The sequence below is a fragment of the Sander lucioperca genome, chromosome 16 (genome assembly GCF_008315115.2).
Source record: "Sander lucioperca isolate FBNREF2018 chromosome 16, SLUC_FBN_1.2, whole genome shotgun sequence".
Lineage (NCBI taxonomy): Eukaryota > Metazoa > Chordata > Actinopteri > Perciformes > Percidae > Sander > Sander lucioperca.
The window spans coordinates 3,873,601-3,897,772 of record NC_050188.1 but is presented as its reverse complement, the minus strand read 5'-3'; the positions used below and the strand labels follow the sequence as shown (position 1 = coordinate 3,897,772).

At 42.5% G+C, this 24,172-nt stretch overlaps 1 protein-coding gene across 6 annotated transcripts; it reads left to right on the top strand.

Moving 5' to 3' along the window:
• The first annotated feature begins 1,861 nt into the window (after window positions 1-1,861).
• Window positions 1,862-23,593, top strand: khdrbs1b (KH domain containing, RNA binding, signal transduction associated 1b). Of its 6 annotated transcripts, XR_004102888.2 has the most exons (14): window positions 1,862-2,234; window positions 4,388-4,509; window positions 6,066-6,182; window positions 6,580-6,726; window positions 9,305-9,438; window positions 13,378-13,618; window positions 14,062-14,129; window positions 14,549-14,607; window positions 15,843-16,035; window positions 17,276-17,322; window positions 17,482-17,558; window positions 17,659-17,768; window positions 18,281-18,349; window positions 22,008-23,593. XR_004102888.2 is itself a non-coding variant. In XM_031287164.2 (9 exons), the coding sequence occupies exons 1-9, from the start codon at window positions 2,141-2,143 to the stop codon at window positions 15,947-15,949; spliced, it is 1,089 nt and encodes a 362-aa protein (XP_031143024.1). In that variant the 5' UTR covers window positions 1,862-2,140; the 3' UTR covers window positions 15,950-17,237. The 6 variants fall into 6 exon arrangements, 1 of the variants encoding a protein (XP_031143024.1); XR_004102886.2 differs by having other exon boundaries at window positions 17,482-17,768; XR_004102887.2 differs by having other exon boundaries at window positions 17,276-17,558.
• The last annotated feature ends 579 nt before the right edge of the window (window positions 23,594-24,172 follow it).

The following is a 24,172-nucleotide window of genomic DNA, read 5'->3' as shown; positions in this document are numbered from 1 at the left end:
TAAGTGGAGTTTCAGAGTCCCATGATGCTCTATAATGCTGTTTCCAGGCTCCTCTGCCCAAACAAAGATACAACTCCAGGGGAGCACTGAATCCTTGCCTCTTTTTTTGGAATCTTTGGGGCATGAAAACTGATCAGATGCAAAGATCTGGAATAGCGGTGGCTTATATAAGCCCTATCCGAGTGTTTACCCCCTTCCATCTGCCCCTGTTTACCCCAGAATGTGGCTCTGTATGTTAGGGGACACGGGACGTGCACATAAGCAGAAGGCAAGAGTGCGAGCTATCGGATTGGAACCCCTCCACCTGCCAAGAGAAGTAACTCTTCCTTTTATGAGCCAATTGAAATTCAGCTCACAGGCTATCCATTCTGTCAATGACAAGAGGAGTCAGGACAACCTTGCAACCCGCAACACTAAAAACACTGTAACGGTCAGAGATAGATCAAGCTGAACGCTGATAGTTAGAGAGGGTCTTCGGCTGGCAATAAGTGTTTAGTGCAGACAATTTTTGCCTTCATTTGTTTTGAGCAGATGCGTTTCTGGGTACAGCTGCGGTCGATCGTAATGGTTTTTCACTCCGGCGGCGGGCCGACAAATGACCTGCAGTTTTTGCTGTTTGTTCAAAGAGCATCCGCCTGCACATGATGCATGTTACTGTATATGCTTAAAGACCCAAAACACAAAGAATGGCTGGCTTTGTATGCATTAGGCCAGCTCTATAACCTTTGACCTCTTGTATTCCACTTAATGGTGCGACAGGTTCATTACCACCATCTGAATCAGAGGAATCAATCCTTTACTGTGTTCCAGACATTCCCCTTACTGCGCTTTTCACTTGCACATATACATGTTTTTGAATCGATAGAAAAGAAAACGGGGGATTAGACAGCAAACAGCCTTCTTCTGATGGACCCAGTTTCATCAGCAACAGTTCCAGAGACACACTCTTTTGTTATGATCAGCACTGCCACTAAGGGGCAGTAGAGAGCCTGGAATGGAAGTGCCACATCTTTAGGGCACGCTGTCTGAACTGAAATGATATTACAGTAACAAATTAAACACTGAAGATGTGTCATCATCCATCATTATCCTATTCACAACAATTAATCTACATTTGATATGAAAATGTATTATACTGCAGTACATAACAATTCAATACATGTTTAGATTTGGAATGTAGTCCTAGTCTGTAATTTAATTTGTATTCTCAGAATTGTTATATTTTATTGTCTAGTATGTATGGCTTTACATGTATTTAACTAACTGTATTTTCTATCTATCTATCTATCTATCTATCTATCTATCTATCTATCTATCTATCTATCGGAGTTTCCAAGCATCTTATTTCTTAATAAGATGATCCCTACAAATAATTTAAAAAAGATAAATAATCTACATTCCCTTTCAGTTAACCATAACAAATAATCCATGTTTAATCTGTAGGCCAATATGCCTTGATCCCTCTCATTCTAGAAAACACTGCATACATCACAGTATAGCTATAACTTCTTAGTAATAGTAGCACCAAATTACCATACGATCATTAATCAATTCACTTGAGCACATCCGGCTCTGAAATATAGCCTTCACATACACCTTTAAATATGATTATCATTGAAATAAATTCCTATTTAAGTGAACCCAGCAGTCGGACACCTCAATACCTTAGTAGTCCAGACCTTCTTTTTTTTATCACAACAGTAGCCTACCACACCGTACAGCGGGCACACCCATACCAGTAGGCTACTGATCTAATTGTGGGATTTTTAATTTATTTTTAATTGTGGGATTATCGTTACTGGAGGCGGCGCGTATTAACACAGCAAACAGTAGGCGGCGCCTCACTACGTCCTTCTGAGCTCACTTCCGCCGGCTTGAGTAGGAGCACTATACCCGTCTCCTACCGCTTTTGTTCTCCCACTCCCATCCAGTCAGTGCTGCTGAAAGGAGGGGATAAAGCCAGTTGGGAAACCACAAGTAGCCCGGACGCCACATGCAAAGCGCCGTCTACACAGAGGATACGCGGCACTCCGTAGTTACATAACTGGACTACTTTTTTTTTTTCTTCTATCATTGTTGGGCTTTTTCACGCTTTTTTTTGTTGCACCGAAACTGACTGACTCCCCGACCTAAACTCAAAATGGAGAACGACGATAAATATCTCCCCGAGCTGCTGGCGGAGAAGGACAGCCTGGACTCGTCGTTCACGCACGCCATGAAACTTTTAAACGCAGGTAAAGTCCTGACATGGGGTGTCTGTTTTGTCTTTCAGAATGTGGTTTATGTTTGAGGTTTAAGAGAGGGCGCCATATCACCCGTCAGCGCACACCTCCAAGCTGTGATTGCCATGTGTTTGCTGAGGAGACGTGGGCTGCCCATCACCTGCTACAATAACAGTGATAACAGTGCTTTCTAGGTGTGTGTGTGTGTGTGTGTGTGTGTGTGTGTGTGTGTGTGTGTGTGTGCGCGTTAATTTAGATGATAGCTAACAGAGGGGAGACACACTTTCAAATATCCATCTCGATGCGCAACGCTTTCTCTCGTGCAGATGCGACGCATTGAATCTCTTTTCTTCAGTACCGACCTTAAACTTGACTCTTCTAGCTAAAGGGATTTTGTTGTCTTCGAGTCCCTGTTGATGTCATTGTCAGGCAGCCTAGAAATGTGCGTCAGTATCTGTGACTGGGGGTCACATCGCTACTTTAAAGCCGAGAAGCGGCCGAGAGGCAGCCTCGTAGCGGTGACAGGGACCTTCAAGTACCGCTGTCTGTCGGCCACTGCTGAAGTGTCTGTGAGCAAGAGACTGCAGCTCCGGAGCTGCTGTCTTGTAGCTGTGCTGGAGAGGGGACACTCGAAAAAGACTGCCTCTGGTATAAGATATTTCCCTGTGGTCGACTGATAGCACTGAAAACATGCCTTATCCTATTATTATCTGTAACGTTACATTTTTAAAGGGACAGCGGCCCTACAGATGTCAAAGAATATTACATAAGTAGGCTAAATAATGTCATGATACTGTGGGACAGTATAGCCATAAAGTCACTACTGAGTAGGCTACCACAAATCTTTAACAGGAGCTTTACAGTGATGCTATAGAAAATTAAAATGTACACAAAACATCATAAGGACATCATAAGCTGGATGAGTGCTATAGATCAACTGGAGGACTGCTTTCCCAGAGATTAAGAGCGATTTTCCGCAAGCAGGTTCTTATATGCTGCTCCAGTCAAGTATCTCAGGTACTGTACCTAGGGGAAGGATATATGGTTAAGCTGGTCTCTTTGTCTTAACAGGATGCGCATGATCTAGTCTGCGTCTCTGGAATTGAAAGTGAGAATGATCCAGAAAGACAAAGTGTGTGTCATTGTGTGTGCTGTAGGTTGTCACAGTTTGACATAGATCTACTACCGATCTGCAGCTGGTAGACTGCGGTGTAGCTGACATGTTTGCACATGGCATGCTCAGCAGTTGTCATGGCCAGGAGTGAGGAGGTGGTTTGAGATGAAGAGTGCTGTGATGGGGCTGTGGGTGCTGGAGACTAGTAGGTGCTGGAGACTAGTAGGTGCTGTGTCACATGGAAGAGGTAACAGAAGGTGTAGGAGAGAAGAGCTGATGGCTGTATGTTTTCAAGTTGTGGTTTGGAAGTTTAGGATTATTGATCAGTCTAACACTATTTTTTTTTTTTTGATCAATCATTTCTTTAGTTTAGGAAATCATCACAAGTTCACAGAGCCCCCGGCGATGTCTTCATGTGTCTTATTTGATCAGATCAGCAGTCCAAAACCCAAAGATTTTCAGTTTCCAATGATAGAATACAGAAAAAAAAGCAAAACAATCTCACATCAGAGAAGCTTAGGAGAGACTGTTTGCAGCCTGGCTTGAAAAATGTCTGAAATGATGAATTGGTTATCAAAGTAGTTACCAGTTAACTGATTAATCAACTGTTTCAGCTCTATTCAGGGTGTTGGCAAGATCACAAAAGTGTGCTAAATGAACACACAACATATACTCTTTCATCATCTTGTATTCATCTGGAAGCACTATTGTTTGAATGATTGATTGGTTGATTGATTGCCAATCAAAAGATGTCAAGATGTCTAGTTAAAACAGGCAAAGTTAGACCTTTTTAAAGTTGTGTTTACACATTAGGATGCGTAGAAATGCAGTTGAAACAACTTGTGTCTTAAAAAAAAAAAAAAAAAAAAAAAGTATTTCTTGGCAAGTTTGAACCTAGACACTGAGACGTTGTATGACCTGCACATCTCTACATCAATGCTTGCCTAATAATGTTAAGTGCACATAAATCCTCGTCATAACTGAGCTGTACTGGAAGTCTGTTTGACTGCGTGAACACTTTGCCTGAAACCATACCTCTCTCCCCTTGTAGAAATTGATAGAATCCAGAAAGGCGAGACTAAAAAGGAGGCAGACGCATACCTGGACCTTTTCACAACAAAGAACATCAAACTCAAGGAACGGGTGCTCATACCTGTCAAACAGTACCCGAAGGTGAGCTTTCTATACCTTTGTCTCGCCCCCCCCCCTTCTTCTTCTGTCCTCTTCTTTTTTTTTTTTTTTTTTTTCTTTTCCTCCACCATGAACCCCCTCTTGATTTAATTCATCCTGCAGCTGAGTTTCAATTACACAAAGCCATGGGGTTACTTGGGAGTCTCAAATTACTCCTCTCCACCCTGATCTCTAAGCTCCAGAGTATAATTACAGCCGATACTGGCATGTGTTTTAAAATACCATAAAAGGATGAAAATGTTAATAATACTCTGGTTAGGATAGCTCTGTAATGCAGTGTAATTCATAATGGCAAGATTGGATCTTCCGCACATGCTGTGACATCTTACTTGGCTTTATCATGCAACCTCGGGTGTATTCATCCATGTCAGTGCAAACTCTATCTGGCTCACACATGTGGTTACATTGACTTAGAATGATGGCTCATGGTGTTGGAGGACGCATGCGAGGGTATATAATAGAGCTGGGCAAGATATCGATATTATTTCGATATCGTGATATGAGACTAGATATCGTAATGTCGTAAAGTGGCATAAGTGTAGTCTTTTCCTGGTTTTAAAGGCTGCATTACAGTAAAGTGATGTCATTTTCTGAACTCACCAGACTGTTGTAACTGTTCTGTTATTTGCCTTTACCCACTTAGTCATTATATCCACATGACAGATGATTATTTATCAAAAATCTCATTGTGTAAATATTTTGCGAAAGCACCAATAGTCAACCCTACAATATCGTTGCGGCATCGATATCGAGGTATTTGGTCAAAAATATCGTTATATTTGATTTTCTCCACATCGCCCAGCCCTACTATATAAACTGGCAGAACTCAATTTACGGAATTTACTCGCAGCGGATTGAGTCACCTACGCTGTTATACGGCGGCTGTCTAAAGCCTGTCGTGTGACTTTTCAGATTCAGCTTTGCTTTTGGGAAAAAAAAAAAAAAAAAAAATGTTTTGACACATACCTTGACACCTTTTTTTAAAAACGTAACAAGGATAAGATGTACAGATGCTGCCCCATCTCAAGCATCAGATCAATATGATGTAGGAGTCTGCCGGTCTGTGGGGTAAGACAGCCTTCTGATCTCAATAAAGCCTGTATTAGTTTTTTTTAAGTAGTCTGTACACGAAGCTAATGAGTGGTTTCAGATTACAAAAAGCTGTTTTTACAACAGCTTCCTCGGGGGCAACTCTTTGCCAAATGTGTTTGTCAATGACCGCTAATTGTAGGACACATCGTACAGTACACACACACAGTCATTTCTTTTGTTTCCAAGGATTGAGGAGGTCAAGAGTGCAGGTTTTGATCAGGAGTTAGTTGTCGCTCAGTGCTTGGATGATTGTAGTGAACGGTAGCTGACGGTGTTACAGCCTTCGGGGCTCGTATCGACCTGCTCTGGTAAATCTACTACTTAAGGCTGCCGCGGCATGTGCCGCAAGACCCCTGACAGTGATTGCTCCTTCACTCTCTTGGTACTAAACTCGCCTCTGCTTTTGACTGTCAGGCTAATTGTGTTCTGCTGTGTTTTGCCCCCAGTTCAATTTCGTGGGGAAGATCCTGGGACCTCAGGGCAACACAATCAAACGTCTGCAGGAAGAGACCGGAGCCAAAATCTCTGTGCTGGGCAAAGGATCCATGAGAGACAAATCCAAGGTAATACACACACACACACACACACACACACATCTGGTGTTACACACCTGTGAGAAGGGTACCGGAAGCCATAACACATCTGGCCTGTACTTGAGAGGGATGTCAGGCTGGCAGGATTGCTCGGGTGAACACGTACACGTAAAACCAAGGGCATTCACACCCTTCACACATCTGTTCCAGGAATCTTCACTATATCCCTCTAAACCTGTTATCTACCACTTTGATGTCATTATTCAGCTATATAAAGGGAAGGGAATACCCCACCTATGCTCGACGCCCCCTCTGAGGCGGACGAAATGCGATTTGCTTCTTGCATAATTCATTTCATTTTGGAGCTGGGCTCGTGTGCTCTCTCTCGGACTCCCTGACCCTTTCGGTGATGTTGCCCTTGTTTCAGGAGGAGGGGCTGAGGAAAGGCGGCGAGCCCAAGTACGCCCACTTGTCTATGGAGCTGCACGTCTTCATCGAGGTGTTTGCCCCCGTGCCAGAGGCCTACCTGCGCATGGCGCACGCCATGGAGGAGGTCAAGAAGTTCCTGTTTCCCGTGAGTCGGACTTTGCTGTTTTGGCGTGCTTTGTGACTTGTTGTTGTTGTCTTTGTGACTTGTTGTTGTTGTCTATCGACTCGTCTGTGTTGACGTTCTGAGAGCTGCATCTGACAATTATTTCTTGCCAGTAACTAACCTGCTGATTCAGGGTTTTTCCTGCATAGAGGAATTTTTGGCGCCAGCCCCAAAGGAAAATCAGTGCCAAAATGATAAGAAGGGAGAGAAAGAAATAGCAACTCAAATCCTCTTCCGACTGTGTTTTTAATAGCAATTTACCAAACAGCAGTTAAAAAGCAGAACATAAACTCAAACTCTAGCGCTTATCTACCGTCCAGTCAGGCTGTGTCGGACTCGCCCGGTGATTTTAACGGTGGTATATAAATATTTGTATTTTTTTTTGAAGCAGTTTTGTTGATTGGGGTTTCACTAACTCGAGCGTAATCAACATTTTTTGTTCATCAAATTGTCAGAAATAACAGGCAAATGCATATAGATTTCTGTCAAATAAGGTAACATTGCCCTGACTGTACGCGGACCGATCATGCTGTCAACATTATTGACAAACTCTCAACACACGTTAACAGAAGCTCAAGTGATGTCTTTACATTAGCCAGTCACGGCTTCATCACTCTAAAGGCATAAATCAAGGCTGAACTTTGAACCATTTTTGAATTGATGACTGACAAAAATGGTAGAATCAGTATTGGATTTGAGTTATCTTCTCTCAGACGACTAATTCATGAGTTGACAACTCAACGCTGCAAATTGAACTCTCATTATCGAATGAATCTGCCAAATGCTTTCTCGATCAACTGTCTACAACGATATCGATTGGAAATTGTAAAAAGAAATATATCCTGTTCCAATTATTTAAAACCAAAGTCAATGTTTTCCAATGGCTTGTTTTTGTCTGATCAACAGCCTCAACCTTGAAAACGATTTGAATAAAAAAAGAAAAACACCAAATTGTCACAATTAAGAAGCTGAAATTGGGTGTAAAAAGTTGAAAAAAAGTGTTGTGTGTGTGTAAATGACTGACGGCGTGCCTTTCACAAAAGGTTCAAGCGAGCCGCGAGTAACTTAATTAGCACTGCGTTTAAGAGGAGGAATCGGGTCTCTTTCACTGTGTCGGCAGGGCCAGCCCTCCACGGGGCTGTCTGTCCATCCCTGTGTCTGTAGCCCAGTCTCGCTCTTCAGGGAGTGAGGAGAGTCAGCTTGGAGATGAACGGCTCCTAGACAGATATGTGGTTGACTTCACCCGGGCGCTGCCTACGCTTCCTTTTTATTCGTTTTAATGCTGAGAGATTCTTGAGCACGGGCCAACCCAGTCTGCTGTCGAGCGCGGCTGAAGCCCACATTGCTCTAACGGTGGCGCGTGCCAAGGCAGGCCAATAGATGCCCACATTTTTTAATTAGTGTGCAGGGTGCTATAGAAGAGAGATTAATTTGGATCAAAAGCGAGATGAATGGGCCGGTTGAACCGGTAGTGATGTCGGGTATTGCCGTGTAATGTAAAAAGCCGCCCCCTGCGGAACCTGCCGCTACAATTCACGGCCGTAATCTGTCAGGCTCGACGGCCTTCGTTTGGATCCCGGGCCACATTTGAATAAATGCATCATGTTCTCAGAAACTGGGTGGATGTGATTTGTTGGTGCAATGTTTTATGTATTACCTCTACTCTGGTATTCCAGAAGGCTTTGACTCTTTTTGTTCGTCCTCATCGTTTTTTTCCACACACGCGTACCTGTATGTCTGCCAATGTAAATTCGAAAGCAGAGCCTTGATCCCATGTGTGAAAGATCCCTTTTATTTCTCAACGCTGACACTTTGTTTTGATCTTTTCTATAGAACGCCATGTCTAAAGACACCTCGATGGGCGAAGACGCGAATGCGAGATGAATTTAGAATCACTCAAGTGGCTTGCTTTTCGTCTGCTTTTGCTGCAGATACGTTTGGAATCCGCCGTCTGCGCTGCATACTCTAGTACCGGCCGTCATTAGAGCTCGATCACTATTCCAGGGGCTGATTTATGAAAAGGAATTGATTGGGTCACAGTGCAGCCCCTTGCGATTGCTCCCCGAAGAAAGGCGGTGGATTGTATTGCGGTATTTGTGCTGCTCCGGCAGGCGGCTTCGCTAATCCATCCCAGTGTGTTGTTTTTGCGGATGGAATAGGGCAACCGTAGATGCGGTCACACCAGACTTGTCAGGGAGCGCAGCGAGGAGTGATTTACATCTTGTGCATGACGGAGAGACACAGGAAGGCTGGGGGTGTGGATGGATGCTTTCCAACCTCCCACATCCACGACACCCTCCCCCCTTCTCTTTAACACACTGAGTCACTGGCACCGAGACTTTTTCTTCCGCTCTTTCTGTTATCCATTAGGGGGATGCCGTGTTGTGAGCAGCACTGTAATTGTGTTTCGCTCTTTTATTCATCGCTCGCTCTTCCACACTGTCTGCTTTTCTTCCCTCTTCTCTCTTTTTTTTTTTTTTTTGCTTTTCATTTGTGCGTGTTCACATTATCTTGCTTCTCACCCTCTCGCGTGTGTGTGTGTGTGTGTGTGTGTGTGTAGGATATGATGGATGATATCTGCCAAGAGCAGTTCATGGAGATGGGCTACCTGAATGGAGGCCAGGAGCACGGAGCCAGAGGACGAGGGGGCCCTCCGGTCAGGGGCCGCGGAGTCCCCCCTGGTGGAGCACACAGGTGTGGAGATGCACGCACGCACGCACGCACGCGAGCTTGACATTTTGGCATTATTTGCTTTCTTGCTGCGAGTTAAAGGAACATGCCGACTTATTGGGACATTAGCTTATTCACCGTAACCCCCAGAGTTAGATAAGTCCATACTAGGGCTGTCAAACGAGTACATTTTCTTAATCGCGATTAATCGTTGAATTTCTATAGTTAATCACGATTAATTGCATGTTTTATCACATGATTAAAATTCTATTATTTTGTTCCTTCAGAACAGTTTTTAAGTACATATTAACAATGGAAAGCCATTCTTACCAGTGTATCTTGATTAGGAATCAAATGAATGCAAAGAAAGTGACTTCATGAACTTTAAGATTTGTATTTGTTTATTATATATTTAATCTAGTTACACATTTGAATTTAACAACAACTTTGAATGCACCACGAGGCTGTAAATTACCAGTTTCATTGAACGCACCGTCTGTGGGTTTTTTTCCGACAACGGCAGCTACAGATTGTTACATCCCGGTGTTGGAATCCTCTACAGTGAAATACAGACACACTTTACACCGTTTAGCGTTAGCTGTCAGCATTGTAACCGTGTTTAATCCAGCTACTAGCTAGCGGTAGGCTAACGCTAGCTGCTGTCAAGTATAGTGTTAACTAGCGTCATGTGCGGCGATGTTTCTGTTGTCTGTAACGTCTGTTTCAGAGCATCAGAGAGAAGTGCAGACATATCAGTGGCACCAGAATGAGGCACCGAAATCGGCGTTGCTATTCCTGCAGCAGCAGGATGTGTTATGAGGAAGTACGGCAAAATAGTCGCCTGTTAGGCATGACGCAAAGTGAAGTGAAAATAAATTAATAAATGGCGGCATGTGATTAATAAGATTTTTTTTAAAAAAAAAAAAAAAAAAAAATGAACGCATTATGCTTGACCCTTAATTGCATCGTGATTAACGCGTTAATGCTGACAGCCCTAGTCCATACATACATTTCTCATCTCTGTGCGTGTGGTAACGCTGTCCGACGGCTCCACCGGTAGCTTGGCCTAGCACGGATCCTGAAGGTAATCGGTTCCAACTAGCCTACTGCTCCGAATAAGTGACAAAATAACGCCAACATCTTCCTATTTACATGTTGTGATTTGTTTAGTCACAGCGTGTACAAATAACAAGGTCACATGAGACACAGCCCTCTTCTAACCCAGTGGTTCCCAACCTGGGGTCCGGGGACCCCTAAGGGGGGCAGCAAAGATCACAGGGGGGGGCGGCAAAGATCACAGGGGGGGCGCAAGTCTTTATCTGGCTTGAGGTTGAGGTAAAAAAAAAATATATTTGCACATGTTAAACAAATTATGATAATACACTAGAATATATAATGTATACAAAAGTCTGTATAAAACTATATATTTTTGTTCTCGCTTAAACTTGTAGGCAGACTACTTAGTAGGCCAAACCTCCGGGACCTCTTAACCTGGGACCCTGCTGTCATCAGGACAGCTGCTAGCTGCTATCACCCTCGTTTTTCCTGCCGCCACGGCATCACTATTTTATGAAAGAAACATGGTGGAGAAACGTAAAAGTGCTGATAACTCCTCTGTATTAAAAAAGAAAGTAAGGGAAAGTTACCTCAACTTCGGTTTCGGAGGCGGGGGGCTCAGCTTTTCTTAGACATAAGTAGGGGGGGCGCCAAGGAAAAAAGGTTGGGAACCACTGTTCTAACCGTATACAAACTGGGAACTATATTCTCAGAAAGGCGAAGCATTGCTACTCTCTGCTCAGAGCTTCTCAGGTGCTGCAAGCATATCACTCAGCCCAAGTAGCAGAAGTAGTATGTATGTATGGACTTATCTAACTCTGGGGGTTACGGTGAATAAGCTAAAGTCCCAAGAAGTCGGTGTGTTCCTTTTTAAATGAGAAGCTCAACACCACTTGCATGTCAGTACAGTTAATAATGTATTTGGAGCCATTAGGCGCTTAGCTTAGCATAAAGACTAAAAGGGGGAAACTGCTTGCCTGGCTCTGTCTAAAAGTAACAAAATCCTGTCCAGCACCTTTTTCTTTTTTTAAAGCTCATTAATAACATGTTATTCAAGCAAAATACATGCATGATTTTGTTACCTTTTGTAACTGGGTCTAGTCTTTATGCTAAGCTAACTGGCTGCTAACTGATGCAGCTTCACATTTAGCGTACAGACATGAATGAATGGTATTGATCTTCTCGGCTCACTCTTGACAAGGAAGCAGGGCTTAAAGTATTCCGGCACCGTGCCGGATCTCCGGCGTGCGGCAGTGAGGGGAAAAAAAACAAACAAACTTGCATGCGGTTTAATATTTTCGAGTCAATTGATTTCACCTACCAATCATAGGAGAGGAACGCAGCTCTAACTAACGCAGGGCTTAAAGTACTCGCGCCTGGTGCCGGATTTCTGCCGTATGACTATTTTAGAAAGTATCGATCGTTTATTATGTATGTGTTGGTCAGTTTGTCTGCTTGACAATCCCATTTTGCAGCAATAAAAGTGAAGTGAGATGGACAAATGGAGAAATGTATCTCTTTAGATAAAACAGATGTTGACAAAGTTTTCTTTTGGGGACATCATTTGAAATTGGGAAAAATTTCAAGTTGGAAAAAAGGAAATAGATTGCAATATATCGCAGAATATTGCAATATGTTTAAAATTGCAATAATATTGTATCGTGACTATGGCTGCAACTAACGATTATTTTCATAGTCGATTAATCTGTCAATTATTTTCTCGATTAATCGATTAGTTGTTTGATCTATAAAAATGTCAAAACATGGTGAAAAATGTGGATCAGTGTTTCCCAAAAGCCCAAGATGACGTCCTCAAATGTCTTGTTTTGTCCAAAACTCAAAGATATTCAGTTTACTGTCACAAAAGAGAGAAGAAACTAGAAGATATTCACATTTAACAAGCGGGAATCAGAGAAATCAGATTCTTTTTTTTAATAAAAAAATGACTCAAACGATTAATCGATTATCAAAATAGTTGGCGATTAATTTAATAGTTGACAACTAATCGATTAATCGATTCATCGTTGCACCTCTAATCGTGACATAAGTATTGTGATGATATCGTATCGCGAGGCCTCTGGTGATTCCCACCCCTAGTGTTTGTGATACCAACAATACATGCGTGCACGTTCATAGAGGGACACGATTTGTCGTTAACGATGGCCACTGTGTAAAAGCCTCCTGAAGCCCAAACAGCCTCGACGAAGCGGTCTGTTTGGAATCAGCATGGCAGGTACTTAAACATAACGGCCTTGTCCCAGAGTTTAGACGTCTAGCTACGTGAAAAGCTAAACAATGCGACGTTTTTAGTAAATGTACAAGAAGCAGCTAATGTCAACATGGACACAATCATGAATGTACTAATTTGCTTTTTTGATGATGACCTGGCCAAAGCAACAACACAACATCTAGACAGTTTTGTTTTCACAATGATTCATTGTAGGATTATGATATTATTGCAATATGTAAATCTACATTGACTCTTAATTTATTTATTTTTTTCAAGATAATTTTTTGGGCGAGAGAGAGGGAATGACATGCAGCAAAGTGCCACAGGTTGGAGTCAAACCCTGGCCCGCTGCATTGAGGAGTAAACCTCTATACGTGGGCGCCCGCTCTACCAACTGAGCTATCCGGGCGCCCGACTCTTAATTTAACCTATGGTTGGAGGAAGTAAAAATTGATCCAAAACTTTTTCCTTCTTAAAAATTATGACTTTTATTATTGTGTAATGTAAGAAGGACTTACAAACAAAAAGTCCTTCTTACATTACACACAAAAGCGTTTCCTGCTCAGGATTTTTTTTCACGTTAAGCCCTGAGGAAGTGGATACGTACATTTCCCACAGTGCGGAACTATTCCCGCAGGTCGAAGAGCACAGTATTAAGTCGGCGTTCTCTCCTGCAGGGGTCGGGGAATGCCTCCTCGCGGCGCTCCTGCCAGGGGAGGGGTGGCTCGGGGCGGCCCAGCCAGAGGTGGCGCAGTGAGGGGCGTCCCCGCAGGCCGAGGAGGACCCCCGGCAGCACCCGCCAGGGGAGCCTCGGCACCCCGCGCCAGGCCCCCGGCTGCCGGACCCCCGCAGAGGATGGCGCATCCACCCCCCCACCAGCACACCCCCGCTGCAGCCGATGAGAGCTACGAGGAATATGTAAGTAACAGAACAAGCGGAGTGTAGTTTTAATTCGTCCATTTAGTTCATATGTGGATGTCCTCAACACATACATGTATGTACATGTATGAATATGATTATTATTGCTTTGTATTATACAAACAAGTAAAATATATCGTTGAACTTTAATATGGATAAGGCGGACATAAGAAATGAGATGAGGAATAAGTCGTGCAACAGCCAAACGATGAGTTTTCCTGTCGAGACGGGATGCCGCCCCTGAATGAGATTGTTCTTGGCACTCTGTTGGCTTTGAATTGCTCTTCCGTCAACAGAGAAACAAGTGATTTTTGGATGCTCAAAGACATAAGGGGGATGGTGTCTGCTTTAGCACAAGTGTGGTACTTTGGAGACATCTTGACATTCATGATTCATGAACAAGCCTCTCCCTAAATCTCACTCTTGTTTCCTTCCCTCTCCAGGGCTACGACGAGAGCTACACAGACACGGCCTACGAGTCATACGACAGCTATTACAGTCAGCCGCAGGCGTGAGTGAATCAGACGTCTCTTTGGTTTTCACCTGCTTCTCACTGAAAGTGTGCACACACACACACACACACACACACACACACACACACACACACACACACACACACACACACACACACACACACTGCCTAGTTGCTAGTTTCATTGGATTTGAGAGCAGCAGCAACACTTTTCTTTTTAGCCACTCTGCACAAATTCAGCGCTGCTGGTACTTCATGTTTCATGGTTTGGATGGCGGTGTTATTTAGGAGAACCAGCCGGGACTAAGATGTTCCGTGTAAGAGAGCCAAGCTTTGGTCGTATTCACGGAAGCCAACTCTCATCCCCCGAGACATTACAGTCAGCAGCTACTTAATGTTTTTTTCAAAGATTAAAAGTGATTTTTCTTCTTCTCTCTCTCTCCGTTTTTGACCACCAGCGAGCCAGAATACTATGACTACGGACACGGAGAGACCACAGAGTCATACGAGTCATACGGTAAGGGAAAACTTTATTCACTGTCAACAAAGGTGACCCAGTTTGTACTCTTTGAAAAAAAAGAAAGAAAAAAAAGTGTGCATGTAAATATGACCAAAAAACAAACAAAGTCCTGTAGTATGCACCTACATGGTGGTATGAAGACATTTTCTATTATTGATTGGTTGATTGATTTGTATAATGTCAAATGTATGTCTAAAAATATTGATAGCCCACCATACATGACTGATTGGAGCAGGACTTAAAGTGGTGGTGGGGGGGGGGGCATATCATGAAAAAAAAGTCAGTGCTTGTGCATGTGGGTGTCATGAGTGCCTACTAACCCACAAACTGTGAAATAAGACAGCCGGTCATTTTTTTTTGTGGGCAGCCTGGATCAGAAAACATGGGATTCAACAAGCCATTCAGATTTGTCCCCCACTTCTTATGTCATTAGAATCTTCCGCCCCCCTATATGAGTACAGAGACAGAGCGCATTTAGTTTGTAAGTCCCGCCCCCACCGGAGGGGGGAAAAAACAGCTCTCCGCTCTCCATTGACTTGTATTGTGAGAAGGTGCCTCCTCGTCACTTCTGTCTGCTAGCAAACAACAGAAAAATGCCTAAAAGCTGCTGTGTGGTGGGATGCACTACCAACATGGTAAAGAACCAATAACCGTAACCGGGAAACCAAACTGAGCTTTTAGGAAGACAAAAGTGGATACAGACGTGAGGCGTTTAGCAGGTAGAATTGGAGGATCCTGACACTAACGTTGTGGCCAACTTTGTGTGTGCAGTAGGCATTTTTTTTACCAAGTCAAAAATCAGTTTTAGGCTAACTATATATCTGTAGGTTAAGCTAAAGCATTTTATAACGAGACCTGTGCTGAAACGCAGCGTTTCAGACAGAGGGCAAACACAGGTATATTTAGACACACAGTGCCAGTGTGGTTTTTGAAATATTAAAGCATTCTAGTAGAAACCCAAAATACAATGATGAACCTGAAAATGAGCATGATGAGTCTCCTTTAAAATTGACTTTATAGATCACCAGCCAGAATCACTGTTGGATTTCAAAGTTAAAGCCAATGATGTTAACTTTGAAAGGTACCCCGTTGAGGTTTTGACACCATGTAGCACCATAAGACTGTTTTAGTCGTATCGGGTGATTCGACGCACAGTCCTGCCAACGGTTTCATGTTATTACAACGTGTTTGTTTGAACATGGTTTTTTTTTATTTCGTTGTGTTCTCTCCAGGCCAGGATGACTGGAATGGGACCCAGCGAACGGCTTCAGGGAAGGCCCCTCCCCCCTCCAGAGGTGCCAAGACGCCTTACCGGGAGCACCCGTACCGACAGTACTGAAGCGGACTCGCCGCCCTTAACGCGTCGCCCTGACTACCTGTCGCCTGTCTACCACGGCAGCTCTCGCTTTAAGCAGCCCGACAAAAGTAATTGTCTGTTTTGTCTCTGGTTTGGTCTTTTCCTACACTGGACTTTATACGAGAGAGCAAATTGGGAACTGAAAATCGGAACTGGTTTTTGAGATTTGACCGCGAACTCCCCTCCCCCACCCCTACTTTGTCACACCAACCAACCAGCCACCATTCCCTCCAACCAACCAACCAACCAACCAACCAACCTACCAACCAACCAACCAACCAACCAAAGCGGCTTTTAGATGGGTTAGAGAGGAGATGTTGGTGTCCTTTTTTTTTTTTTTCTTTTTCATTTGAGTTTTTATTTATTTTGCTGTATATTTTTCTCTGACCCTTTTTATTCCCCTCTGGCTTTTTTTGCATTGTTGATCTTTCATTTTTTTTAAAAACTGTTTGGGAGTAGTCATTTCTAGTGGAGTTAGGGGTTCATTATCCACTTGTCTAAGGAGTCCATTTTAATTGTTTTTTTAAATACAAAGAATCTGTCGAGGGTCAGTTGCAGATTCCCATTTAGGCTACATTTCAAAATTCTGTAAATATAGCCAAATAAAAGACCTTTTTAAAATTTCAATTACGTAATATAGACTCCAAAAAAAACAAACGATCCTAAATTAAGTGAAGGTTAAAGAATCAATGTTAATGGAATCAGTACAATTCATTCTTGATGATGGTTTGTTTTTAAATAGTTCTAAAACGTTGTCCATTTAGACTTAGGCAAGCAATATTTGTCATTGTACTTAGAGTTTTGAAATATAGCCCTAATAGACACTGTTGAGATGGACTGTCCTCATATCCTCAATTTGTCACATGTTTAAAAATTAATTTTAAGACTCTGAAGACAAAATGTTTGTTTAAACAAGAACACGGCCGAGAGATCGTGTTGTACTAAAAAAAAAAAACCACAGTCCAGGTCTTCATTTTTTGTGATCTGATTCTCTATAAAGTGCATGCCCAAAGTACACAAAGAAGGATTGGGACACAAATCTCCACATGGGTCTTCTCTTTCTACAGAGAAGGGATCCTGCAGCTCAATCCGAACTCTTGTACATATTTTAAAACATCCTAACTGTACTTATTCTGCCACTAGTATCTGTACCCTCTCCATTAAAAAAAAATGCATTATGCTACATGTGTAAGCTTGCCTAAATAGGTAACTAAATCTGTCCAAAAGATGTTTTGCAGCAGTTTGTCAATAAAGCTTAGTTTGTTTTTTTTATGAAACTTAACTTGCTTTATTTGTTTCCTGTCCTAGTCAAATTCTGAAATGGCCTTTTTTAAACGACCCTTCAGCAGTCAGATGTTAGGGGTTTTCATTTTGTTTCTCATTCAAAACCGCCTTTTTAAATCAAAATGAATGTATTGACGTCTGGAGACTTTAACCCTACTAAATGATGTCTTGATTGATTATCAAAAGAGCACAACTTATTCTTTCTCTCTCTTTCTATACTTTTTAAAAAGGACCCAGAGGTAAGACCTCTAAAATAACCTGGATAGCTTCCTAATGTGTATAGAGTTCTAAAGCATTGAATGCCTGGGTATGTATAAGACTTTTTCAATCCTCTTACCTGTGGTCGTAAGCGTTAATGAGAATTGCTTTCATAGCTGAAAATTAACTGAGTTCAAACCACCATTCAGGTCTAGGCTTCATTGTCATGAATGACGCTGGCGCGATGGCTACTTTTAGTACAGAGTAATGGCAGTGCAATGGAGAGGATGGTTATAACCTAGACAACTCCACTGTAAAGGTAAACCTAACCCTAAATGTTTAATTCTCGTAGTGTGTTTATCAATTGACATAAACTTGCTGGTAAATGCGTACAGTTTCTTAAAATATATTATTGCAGTCATGGCAACAAAAAAAAAAGAAAAAAGAATCGACTCAAAAGTAAGAAAAACGTAACTTCCAATACCATACAGTAGTGGATTTTATGTAACAAAATTAACTGTTCTGTGTTCTAACAAAATCTATTAGAGTAGTGTTAATGCAACTCTTGCTAAAATGAACAAAGCCAAATCTATGTCAATATCTTCTGTACAGTTGTGCCGCTGTTACTTTTTTTTAATTTGCTGTGTAAAGGTTGCTTACAGTAATATTTAAAAAGGTTCTGCCTGTACAAAGTTATCCAAAAAAAACAAAAAAACGAGAGCTTGAGTTGCATGAGCATATCTTTTTTCCTGTAGACTTTGCATGATCTGTGTCAAGTTTCTCCCTGTGTTTTTAGACACGGTATTGATTTGGGCTTTGTCCTTCCTTCAGGCACAGCTATCGGTCACTGAGTGCCGGGAGACTGACAGTCTGCTGAAGTGAAGACCATGCAAACCTCAGGTTGGTCTCCTCCCCCCACACCCTTCCGCCTCACCCATTTCCATTCTAGAGAACCAAACTGCCGGTTTGTGCTTTGCCATAGCACATTAACGTACAACGCTGCATATTTTCTTTCCACTTTCCATACAGCGAGTCCTAAAAGATTGATCCGTCTACCTTCCAGGCAGCCATTAGTGTCTGTTCGTGTTTGTACGATATCAACCAACTTGCATAGACTTGAAATTTGCGTGGAAGTGTGTAATCCATCACAGAGAACAAATCCAGCTTCTTCTTCTTCTTCTTGTCAAAGCTTAACCCCTTGTGTTGTCTTCCCGTCGGCCAGGAAACTTTCTTGTTTTTCTGGGTCAAGATTTAAAATGCAAACCTTTTTTTTTTTTTCAACGTTTTGGTCGTCTTTTTCGACACTTTTGTCGCTTTCCCTGATGTTTTTGTCACTTTTTTTCGTCGTTTTTGTAACTTTTCTCAATGGTTTTTGAAGCTTTTTCCCAACATTTTTGTCACTTAAAAAAAATTTTTTTTTTTTTTAACTATTTCCAAAGTTTTTGTCGATTATTTTGTTTTTTTGCCCCACGTTTTTGCATCTTTTTCCACTTTTTTTCAATGTTTTCTTATTGATTTTTTTTTTTTTGTATCGATTTTTTTTTTTTTTTAAATGCTATTAAATTGAATAAAAAACCCACATTCAATGAAAGTAGTTAACTGATCATTTATTTTACTTGTGAAGAGCGTTGTACGGAACCATCTAAGTTATTTATTTATTTTTTGACAATTTGGTTGAAAGAAAACCCAAATTTTTGATATAGAAACTTTTTGAAAAAAATGGGTCAAATTTGACCCGAGGAGGGTTAAATGCTTTTGTAGCCAGCAGAGCTTATTTTTTAAAATCTTTCCCTGTTGCCACATTCACGGACACTCCGACACCTAAGATCTCAGGTCTGCTTTCCAGACAGCATAGTTTGACATTTTGGGATATCAGCTCATTTGTGTTCTTGCAGAGAGTCATGTACATTAAATATTAAGCTGCAGCCGGGTTATCTTAGCATGAGTGGGAAGCTATCCTGGCTATGTCCAAAATTAACCATATCGGCCTTCCGTGCAAAAACTGATGTGTTAAATCATCAACCAGAAACCACGGACCGGTAACATCCTGAAATCTCCTCTGGTTGCCTGGCAACACTTTACCTTTTGACCGATTGTACGGGGTCAGGCTAGCTGTTCACCTCTATTTTCAGTCTTTAAAGGTCCCAGTTCTCATTTTCAGGCTCACACTTGTATTTTTGGTTTCTACTAGAAGGTGTTGACATGCGTTAATGTTTAAAAAAACTTATTTTTTCTCATACTGTCTGTCTGAATATACCAGTATTCACCCTCTGTCTGAAACGCTCCGTTTTAGCGGTAGGGAAGGCAAAGACATTGATTCTTTCTCAGCTGAGGTGGACACATTAACGGTACCGCTGCAGTGTTTACCATTGCACTTTAACCAGCAGCTAGCTTTCCTTCTGCTTATAGCTTAATCCTGACAACACCGCATGGTTGAATTTCAGCCTGCATGCACGTTTTGTAGCCTAAAACAGAGCGGCTTCTATTGGTAGAGAGAGCAACAAGTTAGCAAACAAGTTTTGTCACGTTTTCCCGATGCTTTTGTCGATTTTCTTTTTTTCCTGCGCTTTATAGCCATTTTTGTAGTTTTTTTCCAACATTTTTGTCACTTTTTGCAGCATTCTTTTATCTTTTTTTTTTTTTTTTAAATGCTAGAAAATTGAATAAAACACCCAAATTCAATGAAACTGTGAACTGATTATTAACTTTGTTTGTGAAGAGCGTCGTAGGGAAAAATCCACGTTATTTATTTTTGGACAATTTGGTTGAAAGAAACCCAAATTTGTGATATAGAAACTTTTTGAATATGGGTCAAATTAGACCCCGAGGACAACATGAGGGTTAAGGCGCCCTGCCAGTCTCGCTCTAACTTACGCTACTCTCGTAAGGGGGTTGCTGTTAACCATAAGCCATATCGCGGTGAGAAAAAAACGACGATACCGTCATAGCCCTAGTTGTGACATCACAAGCGTACGGCGGTCCTGACGGCTCGTTTAAAGGCACCGTTTCTGAATACGGGCTGTGTATTCTACAATTCTCTGTGGATTGAGCCTTTTTGAAATGTACAGTATCTCTATGGCGCCTCAACCTGCATTATAATAAATAAATAAAAAGACATGGCAATTTCACTTTTTGCAATATGGGACCTTTAAGCTAAGCTATTTGCTGTAAGACCTATTTGGGTTTTCCAATATTGACTCAGTAGTGCTTTTTTAGCAGCTGGAATCGCCACTACTGTAAGGGGAGTTTTTAGTCCCTGCTTGCAGCACCAGCTTTAAAAGGCTGACATATCCCCCCCCCCGAGTGATGGATTAGCCATCTCAAGCTGTAACAGGAAGTATACGCAATTTGTAGGTAATGGTCTAAAACATTCAAAACCACCGACAATGTCATTTCCCATTTTCCCAAAAGACCATTTTGCAAAGATGCCTTTTCGTTTCAGCCAGTGTAACATAATGCAGCAGCAGCACATTTGTATTGCGTATATATTCACAGCACTTCTAAGGTTGGTTGATTCTGATGATTGCCCAGCTCCTGTAAGTCGCCTGGCTTTGGACAGCGCTTGTGAATTGGTGTGTGGCTGCGGGGAAGAAGGCGACGCTGGCGTCAGTGTGGTCTCGGGGACAGTGACTAATGAGGATCCGTAGCTGGAAGGCTCTCTGACAGAGAGACAGCAAACACGAGCGAGAGGACTCTGGCGATTCCTGAAATGGAACCAGCGGGAGGAGAGAGGTGTCAGAGGGATTTCTCGTGATATGTCCTTGCCGTGCCTCGAAGGCAGGAACAAGTTAAATGAAAAGGCTCCTAAAGTAACGCTCGGCGGTCAGACTCTGAGAAACCTATCTGTCAGTGGCGTTTTAGTCGAGGGAGGCTGGATAACGAACCATTTTGAGATGTGTTTTGATAGAAAAGGTCACTCGCTTGTTTGAAGAATGGGCTTCAACACGACTGCTGTCAGTTTTTTTTAGACATGTTAGAGAGAAAAAAAAAAATCCTGTTTGGTTTGACAAAGCACAAACAACACAACACAAAAGCTGCTTGCAGCTCTTTTCACAAAAGTCCCCAAAAGCAAAATTTGACTATTTCATAATGAAAGCCATTCACTGTTTCATGTCCGGACTTTTATCGAAAGCTTGAATTATGAAAGAGATGTGCGCGTCTGGTCTTTGGTTCTTATTGGCTGTTATGTTCGCCGCTGCTGCAAAATGAGACCTGTGACCACATGAGCTGTTGATTGAAATATGAATGCACTAATCCAAAATTAGCAGCCTTGTCAGTAATGATGTCTTACTTAACAAAATGTTGCCTTGCCACACGTGAATAGTTGAGCTACTTGGCAGGAAACTGACCTTTTTTTAATTATTCCAGCCACTGCTTAAAAAAACCCCCCAAATTTAAATAGAAAAAAGGGGGCTCTTTTCCTGCCAAACACTACCTCTTATCTGTCATTAAATCTGTGTAAAGCAGAGGATTTGGGACTTAAAGAACCAGCGTTCTGTTTACGTGTGTACTCACCCCGATGTCTTCCCCCCCCCCTGTGGTTTTGTCTCCTCTGCAGTGAAGCCGTGCACGGGAGCAGCTCAGCACCACGGAGGTGGTCAGACGAAAGCTCTCGGGGGGCGGGGAGGGGAGGGGAAGGGAGGGGAGGGGAGGGGAGGAGGGTTGAAAGGAGTGGCCAAAGGCCAAGTTCTGTCCCAGGCAGGGAGGGTCTGTGGTGGCCCGGCTGCCAGAGTGACCCACAGGAGCCAGCTGATAAAGCGCAGGGTGACAGGATCTGGCTCCGACTCCCACTGGAACAGGACTCAAGGCTGCAGCTGGTCAGCAAAGACATTCAGCCAGCTGGGAATCCAGAAGAAAAAAAAAACAGAGACTCACACTTTATGTGGACTATTTTTTTCTACCGTTTCTACATATCATGTCTATATTGAATTGCGATGCATTATGCTCCTGTAATTATTTTCTAACATAGAAGACACCCACTTGAAGCGTTTGCTGATTGCATGCTGCTGTACACAGCTTCCACAGGCCACCCCCCCCCTTCCAGCAAATGTAATTGTTATAGCCTGATTCACCATAAAATGAGCACTCCTGTTATAGCAGGCTGTGAAGTTGGTTTTAATTTCTATTAACTCCTTGAATTAGAATGAGAGGAAAAAAAAAAACATTTTAATTCTACAAGGCAAGCTGTTATTCTCCCATTCAGGGAGAATTGTGTGACATCTGCATTTTTTTTTTAATTATTTTTTTTTTTATTTAACATTCTGCCTGCGTGTTATTTAGTATCCATGCCTTTATTGCCGGGTGAAATTAGACTCAGTGCTCGAGAATTACAGATACCCGGAGAGAGTGGATCACTATCTCGCTGCGGCCGAGTTCACTGCGAGCTCTCTCGCACACACACACACACACACACACACACCGCCACAGCTTGGCACTGCGCGGCCTGTGCTGCCCCCGAGGATATCAAATGCTAATGTAGCAGCCTGTTTTGCATGTACTCGCATGTACGCTTCCCGCAAAATGTGCAGCGCTTTCATAACCAACGCTGGCGCTTCAGCATCCAAGTATGATAATTCAGCGAGATGGACCCGGGAGCAGAGCTGCATGTGAGAAAAGGGACAGAGGGTGAAGACAGACATTACTGACTTCCCTCCATCTATCCATCATGCCTCTGTTGATTTGATTCCCCTCTATGCCATTTTCTGCCATTATCACTGATGGTTTTACGGCTGCCTGTGGTGCCGAGTTACATTTAGAGGTCAAAACTGCACTTTCCCGTATTAAAAACAAGTTTCTCTGTCCCGATTCGCTGGTCAGAGGCAGCATTAGCCAAGTCAGAGGCTCCATTTAGTTTATTGAAAAAGCTAGCAGCTCAGAGGATGGAACATTACATATTAGGATAGAAACCATCATTTGAGATGAAATGTCAACGGGCCATATCCAAAACAGATAATTTTTCAGTCTTTATGTCCTATTATGTCTAAAATAATGATTTCTGTGTCTCCTATAATCCGATGAAAGATAAGTGATGGCGCGGAAGCCATCTCCTTTTGTTTGAAATCGATGATCTGTCATAAGCACGAGGGTGGAAAAGAAAGTAAATGTTGCTGTGCAATGATCAATAAAAGTAAGACTTGAATATGAGCAAGCCGTGTATCAGTCTGTGATGTTTCCTCTCGCTTGCAGCCGCCTGCATCAGCGTCTGCTGTTTCTCCTCACCTCCGCGCAGTCAACTGGCGTGGTGCGTTCACATACGTGGGAGAATAGATGGAATAAGGTGAAAACAGGAGGCCAGGCTGTCCTGTCTTTTTGATGGGGGGAAGAGAGAGAATGTGTTAAAATGCTGTGTGAGTGTGTTAGAGGTGGAGATACTGTGGGCAGATATGGTGGACAGCTGGATTGCGTCTTGTGGTCCTCTGGCAGATTCATGGCACGCTGATACCTGTGAAGACGGAGTCAATCAGCCTCCCACAGATCCACATCAGCTGCTGCTTCATCAGGACCACCAATCCTGCTGTAGTGCACCGCGGGTTTAACCTTGCAAGGGTTTTTAGAATGAAGAGAGAGAAATATTGTACTTTTTACTCCATTACATTAATCTGACAGCTTTAGTTACTAGTTCATTTACAAATTAAGATTGCTGCACACAAAACACATGTAGTTTATAAAATACAATGTTTTATTATAAATGAAACTACCCAACAACATATAGGCCTACAATTA

Coding starts and splice junctions, on each gene's coding strand:
- khdrbs1b (XM_031287164.2), top strand. CDS start 2,141: ATGGAGAACGACGATAAATATCTCCCCGAGCTGCTGGCGGAGAAGGAC. Junction 6,183..6,579: donor CCATGAGAGACAAATCCAAG/GTAATACACACA, acceptor CCCTTGTTTCAG/GAGGAGGGGCTGAGGAAAGG. Junction 14,608..15,842: donor AGAGTCATACGAGTCATACG/GTAAGGGAAAAC, acceptor TGTTCTCTCCAG/GCCAGGATGACTGGAATGGG.